At 32.9% G+C, this 12170-nt stretch overlaps 1 protein-coding gene across 6 annotated transcripts in view; it reads right to left on the bottom strand.

Moving 5' to 3' along the window:
* Positions 1-4342: 4342 nt before the first annotated feature.
* Positions 4343-12170, bottom strand: part of LOC111003780 (ATPase family AAA domain-containing protein 2) — a 28299-nt gene continuing 20471 nt past the window's right edge. For all 6 annotated transcript variants that reach the window (XM_045632867.1, XM_045632864.1, XM_045632863.1 and 3 more), the window contains 5 exons: positions 11251-11435; positions 10566-10717; positions 9259-9437; positions 8474-8550; positions 4343-7798 (listed from right to left, as the gene is read on the bottom strand). In XM_045632867.1, coding sequence (XP_045488823.1) covers positions 7584-7798; positions 8474-8550; positions 9259-9437; positions 10566-10717; positions 11251-11435 — 808 coding nt within the window. In that variant the 3' untranslated portion in view covers positions 4343-7583. The remainder of the gene's footprint in view (positions 7799-8473; positions 8551-9258; positions 9438-10565; positions 10718-11250; positions 11436-12170) is intronic.

Below are 12170 nucleotides of genomic sequence, written 5' to 3'. Positions count from 1 at the left end.
ATAAGATTTGAATAATTTTAGCGCACAACCTTTTATTCCTATACGATCTAATTTTTTAAGCAATAGATTGTGGCTTACGGTATCAAACGCTTTTTTCAAATCTATAAAGACACCCAGCGCCATTTTTTTAGAGTCAATGTTTTCCTTTATATGACTGATAAGATCGACTGTGGCTGATAAAGTGCTGCTTTTTGATCTAAAACCATATTGGCGTTTAAAAATAAAATTGTTAGTTTGTAAGTAAGTATCAAGTCTTGAATAAATAATTTTTTCTAATATTATATCAACACTTAACATACTTATATCAATACTTAAAAAAATTGCTAAATGCTTTTCTGACAAAAGCCTTATTGCTTCAGTGTGTACTGAACATAGAGTGTACCTGGAGAATCTTTGCTAACAGATAATTCAAGGTCATAGAAGATTGAGTAACAGTAATGAAATTGAGAAGTAATGTCTATAATAAAGTCTTCGATACCTGGGAAGAGTTTAAGTAAATTGATATTTAAACACTAAAAGTTTTTAGGCTGCAAACAACCTTCTCTTAGCAATATAAGATCTGTTACTGTAGGTTTATACAAATATATAATATATTACATATAAATTTACGAAATTAAAAAATAATCATACTGAATAAAATATAGTGGATGTTGATAAACATCCGCCATCTTGTCGTGTTATCATTGTATCTTTGTCACCTTTGAGTTTTTTTAAACTCCATTAATTGTCAAAATTTAAAATTGCGTATACAGTATAATAAGGAACCTAGGCTATATTATACTGTGTACTAAATGTCATCCCACACAATTATTTTTAGCTTTTAATTATTTTTCTGATACAATTGAACACGGACTAAACACATCGTTGACGACTGATTTCTATCCAAAATGACAAAATATTTATTTAGAAAAATAAACTATCAATTTTACTCTTGCTTGCTTGTACTGGTCGGGAGATATACGGCTATATAGCGAACTTATAATAACTACAACTCCTGCGCGAGTTATAAAAAGGGGTTATGTTTTTATTTAATTGCAGTTTTACATTTCTAACGAAGTAACTCCCACCGCATTACTGACTGACCCAGTGCTATAGAGTGATTAGGCAAAGATGTTATAGAACTTAATGATAACAATATTCTCGTCTCTGTTTGCTAAAATCATAGGAAATCAGAAAGTAGGCTTGGCAGCGCCATCTAGTATTGAATAGCGAAAATACATCTTAATTTTAAGCCATAAGGTTGAATGTTCAAATGGTATTGTCATTAAAATTGAATATTATTCTTATTTAAGTTACTTTAGAATGTGTTAAAAAATATATCAATTGTTTTGCAATGCAAGATCTGATAGTAACTTTCCGGTACTTTACTATTTTATTAAATGATTATAAAAAATTGCGATCAGAAGCACCTTACTATTGTTATAAATAACTTCGTTAAATTAATTGTATTCGTTAATTTAATTGGTACTTCGTTAAATTAATTGGTACTGGCGATGGTCGAATTTAACTTCGTTAAATTACACACAGTACCAATAAAAAAATAAATAAAAAAATTGCGTTGCTACCTTTAGGCACACCGGTGATGTTTCGTTCACCTTATTACATGTATGGAATATTCATATTATGTTAAAAGCAATGGAAATGAAGAAAACCGAGCAAAGAATAAAATGTATATTCCACATAAATAATTTAGTGTTCGGTATTTCAGTATTTCGACTAGGAGTCTTTTGTCAAGGGAGACCCCATCCACTATCCAGGATATAGATATGTCTCATGACATTTAGCTTTTCGATAACTCCATTAACTGCTTACTCTGTGACCTGCATTACTGTTAAGTACTATCCATCTGACCCGCAAGTTTACAAAACTGCCTGTGTAAGGCTATTTATACGCAATGATTTTTAAATTTACCTAATTCCTAGCTACTATATCTGAATATGTTTATTACAAAGGTCGCTTGGTTTTGTTTCCGTTTCAATCAAATTAATTTAATTACCTTTTATTTTAATACTTTACGATGTAGAATAATTTTCTTTCTCATTTGCTATTCCACGCTAGATGGCGGTGTTTAACTAAATTTATTTATAGTATCTATAGGGAGTTCGAATGCTAACGAAGCAACTTTTTCGTGTTAGTACTTACGTAAACTACTAGCCCTAATTTACAAAAAAACAGACGTAAAAACTTGTCTTGTATGGGATTTCGAGTATACAAGTAAGGGCCATACCCAATATGAATACAAATTTACGCACGGACGTGTGTCTTTCCACGGACAAACATAAAAATTATTTAAAGAGCAAATTGAAATATTTCTAAACCGTTACGAATAGTTATTAGAATGTAAACAATATTAAAAGATTGCAAAATAAAGCATAAGCTAATTCAATTTTCTTGAATGGAAATTACGTGTTTTTAACTTCGTATTACGTTTCATTTTACAATCGGATCTTCCATAGCCCTTTATGCGCCGACGCAACTTCATTATCTATAAAGGGAAAGCAATAACAGAGTTTCATTAATTTTCGTGATTTTCTATTAATTTCCATTCTTCTGACAATCAATTTAAAAATTAAAAAGTACTGTTATTGTTAAGATAATATTTGAAAGTAAAGATTAAATTGTAACAAGATTTAAAGAATCAATCAATAGAGTAAAAATATATTTTGATGAGATATTTCTTTAATATTGAGTAGGTTAGTAAAACTACAGTGATGAGCTGTTTCTTATTAAAATTCGTATCCCTGAATGTTATCCCGTTAAACACAATTATATTTCAGTAATGTTGTTTATTTAGATGACCCATTTTTGCTTACTTTCGAGAAACAATTATTGACGCGCCGAAAATCAAGCCCAACACACATCTTAAGCTAATGAGGTGTGGGACTCAATTGGAACCGAAGCCAGGGCTAAGCATCATTCTTCAAGTGTCAGCCAGTAATTCATGAAAGCGGTAAACAATTACTTTGACTATTAAGAATACGAAATGAATTCCAATAAGATGTTTCAAGTGTTTTGAAATTTTATTTCTACATCTATTTTCCTTGCCATAGACAAGTAGGCGATTGTGCCACGCGTGTCCCTTAAACACGTTTAAGACATTTCAGTAAATCTCTTTTTCGAATTTTTCGGGATTTTAACGGATTGAACAGTGCTTCTCCCGGAGATGGATTTATTCGGTAGTGAGCTGATCGGTTAGAAAAAGTATTGTTGAGTGCCTTTCTCGAACCTAATTCGCTGTTGCTGATAAACAACGAGTGTGCTTATGACCACATGACTGAAGTGAAACTTCTTTCGCTCCATATGTCTATATATATATCGGTGTGTGTGTGTACAATATATACTTGTATATACATATATTAATTTTCTACAAATATTTAAATTTATTTTATGTTGGTTCATTTTCATTATTGGATTCATCAGTAATTATTGTGGTTAATTGTAAAAACCGAGACAATAGGCTTTAAAAAAAACATAAGTGTGTTAGATATACCTACGGAACGTATTTGGCTATGAGAGGAAGAGAGATAGAAAATGTGTGCGCGCACTGCTGTCTCTTGCTTAAATCTCCCACTCAACTTCCGTTCGCCTTGCCCGATCACACTTTTCGTAACGCTTACGTCACGCGTTCGCCAGCTTAAACCCCAACTCAAGCGTGCGTAAAGAAGTTTAACTTCAAAAATTCTGCTTTACCAAAAATTTCTGCTACTCAGCACAGGAAAGACATAACATCGTGCAATGCGCATCCTAAACTTAATTGAGGCACTTGTCACAAAGTACTTTTTAGTTTTGAAAAGGTGTTCCGCGCTTGTTCAATTCTACAGCGGATTCCGTAGTCACCATTTTCATTAACCAGTATGCCTAGATATCCTATTTTCGAGACAAGTTCCAAGGTCTTCCAAGGCCTGATTACGGCTTGTCAAAACTCACGGCATGAATTGACTAAAGTCTATTCTGTCTATTCGATCTACCATCGACTCTGCGATTAAGATCGTGTCATCAGCGTAACTTATTCAACAGTTAGCTATTCATTGCTATGTCATGTGTTATCTAGGGCTTCAGATAATATCGAATATATATATATATATAACATTATTTATTGCCAGTTCTTCTCTTCCGTTGTACGCCCTTGGTTTGAGAACTGGCAGTAAATGTAAAATTAAATTCATTTTTTTTTTGACGTTCATAAGTGTACATTGTTACCTACATGAATAAATAAATTTTGAATTTTGAATCTCATCGGCATACAAGTTAAATAGCAAAGGTCATAAAATACAACCTTGATGAACACCCCTCAATCTCGATATATGATTATTAAGGATATGTATTGTAAATAAAAACTCAATAATCGACCAAATTTTTAATATCTTATTACTGAAACAATTTGGTAGTTACATGACATAACCATACATTAGTGGCAGTGCTTTTGATATCGTTGCTCACATTTCTTTACAATCTACATGCATTTAACTCAAAAATACAATTGAAAAGAAATCAATTTGGAAAAAGCGAATTTATGGTATATAACTAGTTTCTTGCCAGCCATAAACAATAAATTCGCGTTAATATCAGTTAAATAGATTTCAATGTGAAACGTAAAAATGAAGCGCGGATCCAGCCGTCAAAATCGGTGCATTTTTAATCTAAACTCAGTATTGTAACAAATACACATTAAATAACTCACATACAAAATATGATAATTTACCATTTACTTTGGACATACCCGCTGCGAATGGACCCGGCCTGGTAATGAAGACAGCAGACAACCAGTAATATGTTTAGGAAATTACAAATTCTACAGTAGATATCTGAACAAGAAATTGGTGCTAATTTTGATCAAAGTGTCGTGAAATATTATATATATATATAATGTATGTATATATACATATATTAAATATATAATATAATTATAATATTTAATAAATAGGATAAATCAATTTTGAAAAGGGTCATAGGTAGAGATATAATCTAATATTGGAGCTTGTAGATGAGTCTCTAGTAATTCTGGAAGATATAATGCTCGAAGGACCAACACCAATATCTTATAAAACGCCCATTGATGACACAGTCAAAATTTCGTTATTGTTAGGAAAAACTAAATCTATTTTTTAAAGTGTAGCTTATATTTCAAAACGCTAAAATAATAAGCCTGAGCAAGAGCTTAGCATGCTCTTAAGTAAGCGAAGATTTGGCTTAGTCTAAGTAAGCTTTATAGATATTGAATGTGGCAATAAAGAGGCAATGGAAATGTGGCAATTTCAAATAAATAAACTGGCAATGTAAGATTATAGGTACATATTTATTTATATGGGAAAATGGAAATACAGAGCAAATATACATACACACATATTACTGTTGTCATCTTGAGTTAAATATTCCGTCACCAATGTCAGTTATTCGAGTATATACTAAATTATTGAATACATTATAAACAATTTAAAGCAATTAAAGAAAATTTAATGGAAATGAAGAAAACTATAGTAATGAACATATAAATAAATGGTGTTAATAAATACGATGTCGAAGCAAGTTTTATTTACAATCCTATTTTAGACTTATCACAGACTGCCACGGCTATCTACAATTGGTTTGAACTATGTTTATATGGAAAATCTTAATAAAACCGAAAGCTTTACCGTGTAACTTCAAAAACGATTCCGACACTTGTATATATTTAAGCAAAATATTGGTTAAAAAAAATCAAAAACCATTACTGAATAAATTCGGTAGTTATGTAGCCAACTAGCTTAATCAACCGTTCAATTAAAACCCTAGCCATTTAACTAAACAGCGCCGTTTAACTAACGGCCTGAAAGATTCAGACAGTTAATTAAACATCTAGGCAAAAGACTTGGATCGATGGCGTCTCATTACTTGCACATATATTCTAGAAGTATTGTCGTATTAATGGCCTAAGCATTACCCAGCCAGTTTAATAATTAAGGCCGCCAGTTAAACGGCCTTGTTTAGTTAAAAGGCTAGGCTCTTAATTGAACGGCTGATTAAGTTGGTTGCGACAGTTAAATGACAACCATTTTTGGCAATGCTTTTGATTGTTTCTTTCGCTGTCAATCAGCGAAAATCACCTTGGAATCGCGGAATCAAACTCCTTTTTGGAAGTTACATAGTAAGAGCTTTGTAATTTAATACGTACGAACTATCTTTATATGGGTTCTTGTATTGTCGTATTGGAACTTGGGGTTTTTAAAAATTTTGCCACTGCCAAATTTGTTTTCCTGTGATTTGATCCCAGGATCGCCTTTAATTTAGCGTAAGTACGTATTAAACGTTTGCAATACATTTATTGAAAACGTAAAAAAATCTTTATCAAGACGGCCTTAATGTATTCCCTTAAATAAATGGTAAATAATACAACTAGACGATAAGTACCGTGCCCCAAACCGACACCACTCGGATAGGTTTACGGCACTTTGCCTTCTGTCAAAATATCTCAGAGTATACACATTTTGAATGCTTTGGACGGCTTTGGATTTGTTTCAACTACATAACAACCAACAGGAATAAATATTGAACTATTGTCATTTTGATAAATGTCATTCTGACAGAAGGCAGACCCTTGCGCGATAAATATATAGAAAATAGAATTCCACACGAGATGATCACGGATAACGGGGCTTAATTAATACCGAAATCGATATATTCGCAATTATTTTACGAATTTATATAGTAAGGAATATCAATATCTTGCAAGCTAAAGTGTTGCTAGCGAAAAAACTACCCTCCATTTAACATTTTTTCAAATTAAAATAATCAGAGGTAATAACCCCTTGATTATACGAAAATTGTATGAAAAACAGTGACGGAGAATGTCACATTTTTTTTGCATACCTTGGTACGGAACTTATAAAAAATCGAAAACTTATTTTCTTTTCAATTTATTACACATATAAAGTAATGTGGCCTTTACAGTTTTAGTATCCAGGGTACTCATAATTGTATTAAAATATCCAATCAAAAATTAATTGTACCCTCATTTTTTACATTTGTAGCAAAATTTAATTTAAGGGTAAACGCGCCATTTTGAATGAAAATTGAGAGAATTTTTTTTTTTAAACCTACCTTCAACATTTGTACTCACGCAATCTTATAAAAAAGAAAATAAATAATTCCAAATTCTAATCAAGCCTATAGAGTTTTATTGTAAAAGGAAAACCAATAGAGTTATTGTTTCTTTTTTTAGAATTCAAATTGTGACTTTTCCACAGAAAAATATGTTTACGACATGAGGTAGATAATATGCTACTAGAATATACAGACAGCCTTTGCAAATTAAAAACACTCTCCGAACTAATAAAAATAGAATGGATTTTCGAAGGAATCTTCGAAAATGCTTTCATTAATTACTGATGACGTAATGTAATAATCATCCCCCCCCCCACAATGCTTACGTAATACTTAATTTTGTTTTATAAATGTCCTGGAGTATTAAAAATTGAATCAGCTTTTAATGCTTAGAAGTCTTTGTACCCTTTAACAATAACTCTATTGATTTGTCGTTCTACAAAAATCTGTTTTACCGACAGCAGTCGGTCGGTAAAGCAGTCAACCAATACAACACCTCGGCTCTATTTCTTCGCTAACTGGATATACCTAGTAACAATGTTATGTAATTCGTGTGGCAACTTCGTTCTATCATATTTATCGCTATATAATTGTATCGTGTGATTGAGCTGTGAATATAAATCTAGAAGCGCCTCGAAGCCGATAGCGCGGAGAGATTTCGCATTCTTATACAGAATGTTATCTAATTCAGTCTTGTTTATCAGTAGTTTTTCAGCATCTGAAAAGATACATAAGTTAAATTCATCTTTACTTATACTTATAATCAGTCTAATGGCACGGCTCTTGGGTCATCGTATGCTTTTAATAATAGATGTTCCCACTCCCAGAACCAACATTGGGTTCCGCGAGCCTCTTCTCAGGATGTGTTCTTTAGATTCTATCAAAAATATCGACCCTTTTTCGCACTCCTCTACTGCTTTATTAAAAAAAAAACAACGGTTAATGTCCTAACTCTTCCATGTATATGTGTCATTGTCATGTTTAATTTTGTTTGTATCATATAGTTATATTAGTGAAACCTATTGTGGATACATCCAATGTGTTTATTTTATGTTTTATTTTTTACTTTATTCTTATTGTAAAAATGTATCTGTTTTGTTTCCAAATAAATAAATAACCACTCGCGTCTAACAATAGAATATGAGCGAATTAATAAAATATTAATAGCTATGCAATTTAAATTTTACGCACCCATGGCGTACACTAATAGTTGTTTCTCTTCATCATTGCATATATAGAGAGTCAGTGAAGGGGATTCTCTTTTTCTGAAAAGTACATCTCCACAACACCAGCTTTAATGACCAAGACGAAGAGCGAAAACTCTTTTAAAAACACGTCATCGACACCAGGTTTTTAAAAGAGTTTTCCCTTAAAAGATCTTACAAATACACACCTCCACTAGATGCATCTTGACCGGAATTTCTTTTCTTTGGTGATGATTTCGTTATTTTTTCCGATGACTTCGGTGTGCTGTAATCAAATTTAAAGTTTTAAAACAAAGTATAATATTTATACTAAAAGACAGCAGTGTTATTAACGCTTTTAATGTGCGACCCATTCCTGGGGTCATAGGTTCGATCTCTGGCACTAATGGGATTTCTGTCTATAAGAGTCGCTCTTACGATAAAGGAACACGTTAAAAACCGGCATCTTAAACTAAAAAATGAAAAAAGTGTGAGCGTACACAGGTACTCAATAGATCGTGGCCTCAATAGATAATCGTTTGTACCAGTATATATATAATCACTATGTGTTTTCACACTGTATACGCGCTAATTAAAATGTAAATAAATAAAATCTGCAATTACAACTGCTACTGCACAAGTTTACGACAGAATTGCCATCTAAAGTTCTCAAATATGTAACTTCTAAACGAATACATCAACGTGTATTTTTTCTCGATATCCCTTTCTCACTCTCTCTCTAGCGGTCTCAATCACTCTCTTCTTTTCTTTGACAAAAACGCTGCACATCTCCGTGACGTTTCATATGACGCCTGAAGAAGTTTTACATTAAAAATATCCATAACAGACTACAGAAATCGAAAAGTGATTTTATATCGAGATAATCCGTTGAGTAAAATCGAATATAATATTATTATATAGCAAACTATGAAATTTTCATTAAAATCTGTTTAGTAGTTTTAACTCATTTCTACAACAGTCTTCTTTAAAATACCTGATCAAAGTGTTATCCGTATGAGCCAATTGCAGTGAGTCATCAGGAGGCCTTCGCAAAGGCACGTCATCTTCAGAGCACGAAGAGGACGCGTCTCCATTTGGTAGCGGAGTGGAAGTGATGGGTTTGTTCTCTTTGCATTCCTCGTCTGTTATCGCTGTGGGACTGTCTTTGAAATTCTGAAAAGAAATTTAATACTGCATCAGCTTTTTGAAGCGATTCTTTATTTTATTGCGATTTCTTCTCTTCTTTCACTATACATATGATTAAGATATTAAGATAATTAAGAACAGCTATTAATCCCACAAAAGTGGGACCTATGAGGGATAACTTCCAAACACCTTTCCAACTAAGGTACAGAATGAAATGCAGTGATAACCTTCTGTGAGCAAATGCTACAGAAGGAGACAGTAGAACGAAAGAGAGGCGCTCTAGAACGAATACTAGGATTAGAATGCGAGAACAACCCCAGAACCTCTGTATGGCGGCTTTGTCTGGTTGGAGGTGATATTCTTTGTTCACCCAGTCTCTGAATCGAAGAGATTGGATTAGATGCTGCATGTTGCACCACGCTATATTCTAAAAATTGCTACGCCATGGCCGTAAGAATATTTAATCACCTTCCTAGAAGCTATAGATCGCTGCCATGTAATGTTTTCAAGGGTAAGGTGATTGGGTTCTTAAAGGCAAGGTGCTTTTATAGCGTGGGCGCCTACCTAGATCATAAGTTTGAAATTAACGCGGGGAACATCACTTCAAATGTTATTAAGTACTAAGTACTATAAATGATTGGCCCAAAGCATAGGTAAAAATCTTTATGGAAATTATTATATAAGAAGTGTTTACACTGTTACAGAGTATCTGACCGATAGACTTTAATTTATTTTATAAAAGTTAAGTTTATTGATAATGTTAAGTACATTCTCCTTTTCGCGATGTGAAGTTAATGCAAATAAATAATGTATCTTGTAAGAATAGAAATGTATTAACTATGGTGGAGCCCTCCCACAACATTGCTGTGCCTAACCAAGGTCCTTATTGTAATAAATTATAAAGTGTAAAATATTTATATAAGGAATGCAATAAAGATTTGAGTTTGAGTTTGATTCTGGGGTGGGTCGAATCCCACATATCTCTCGAAAATTGGGGGCACGGGATGCGCAAATACATTTCCAACTCGGATATACAATAAAATAATAATCTCCACTAATAAAAATCTGCTAAAATTACTCGATCTGGCTAGAATTTGGAGAAGAGAACTATAGTCAAAAGAGTGAAACATATGTATATAAACAAGAGAGGTATACCCTTTGAGAGGTCCTTGGTCGTTTAGCCAGCAATCCCTTGGACCATGCATTAATCCGTCTTCTCTTACGCTTCGCGCTTTGCGATTCGCTCTTCTCTCCATTTTGCGGAGTCCGCATAGATTTGCTGTCATTGTGGGATGAATCGAAACCGGCTGCAATTTAAATGACTACGTTTACTTTGGTCTTATGGCATACAACCCTGAGATCACGGGTTCAAACGCCGGCGGTGAAGGTAAACATTAAGTCTTATCATCAGTAAAACGATACGTGACCACTGATTCTCCACCCCTCCCTGTAACGCATTGAAACGTTTGACAAAACCCTAGCAAAACTAGTTACGTAATATTTGTACGCTTCCTTGCCTATCATAAAGTTTTTTTTGTTTTTTTTTTTTATATAGACAGGGGGCAAACGGGCAAGAGGCTCACCTGATGTTATTGATACCGCCGCCCAAGGACACTCTCAATACCAGAGGGCTCGCGAGTGCGTTGCCGGCCTTTTAAGAATTGGTACGCTCTTTTATTGAAAGACCCTAAGTCGAATTGGTTCGTGGAAAGAACATATAAGTTACGTATAGAAAAATCCTGGCTGTATAGTATTTTGAGGAAAAATACTTTAAAAGTTAGTTTTTAGACTGTAATCGATCAGTACTAATATACAATCTCATAAAATTCTTGTTACTTACGCAAAGTAGTAGCTGTATATATGAAATCAGGCAAATCCGTATCATTATTGCCATCTTCTTGCCTCCGCCTCGCTATTTCCTGGCACTCCAACTCAAAATCACTGTCCATTTCTACGTCAATCAACGCGTGCGCGTGATCGCGTAACGAACACGCTTCGTGACGTATCTGCTTATCTGATGATGTCCTGGTATATGATTATCAACATTAATTTGAGTTAGAATTATTTTGCAACATATAATATTAATTAAGGATTAATCATATTTGTTTATATCAATAAAATAAAAATTAATTTTAATATAAAAAAATTGAATTATTCACTTAAGAAACTTAAATTATAGATTTTAGAAAGCATTAGGAAATTGTTAACGAAACATAGCAAGTAAATTTTCAGAACATATAATAAATAGTCAAATCCTAAATAATTTTTTTGAATAGTCCCCCTTAACGACCCCAACCCCCTGGCCCCTTATAAAGAGTGATTTAGTGATCTAGAAGTAATAAATAGCTCTAGTATTGTGTTAATTAAAAAATCTCATCAAAGATCATCGCGTACTCTGTAACTCCAAAAAACTAATTAAATCCCGATTTTACTGCACCATTTCAACGAGAAAACTGAACTTGCATACATGCGATCGGAATGCAGCTATCGGAAATTACAAAATACTCAGCTCTCTTACTGAAAATCTACCTAAATTCAAACATAAATATCCTATTAATTACAAACTATTCTAAGATAGATTATAATGTAAAACATATATATAAAACTACACTACACAAACAACATACAATGATATTTACATATAACCGTTTACCCAAATATATACATGAAAAATGATAAGCGAATTATGCAAAAGGTTAGAGGATGTAAATACATAAACTAATACAAATGACAATTTACATATATATATATCTTTAATAA

This window comes from Pieris rapae, chromosome 21, assembly GCF_905147795.1.
Source record: "Pieris rapae chromosome 21, ilPieRapa1.1, whole genome shotgun sequence".
NCBI classification, from domain to species: domain Eukaryota; kingdom Metazoa; phylum Arthropoda; class Insecta; order Lepidoptera; family Pieridae; genus Pieris; species Pieris rapae.
This window is presented reverse-complemented; position numbering and strand designations above follow the sequence as displayed.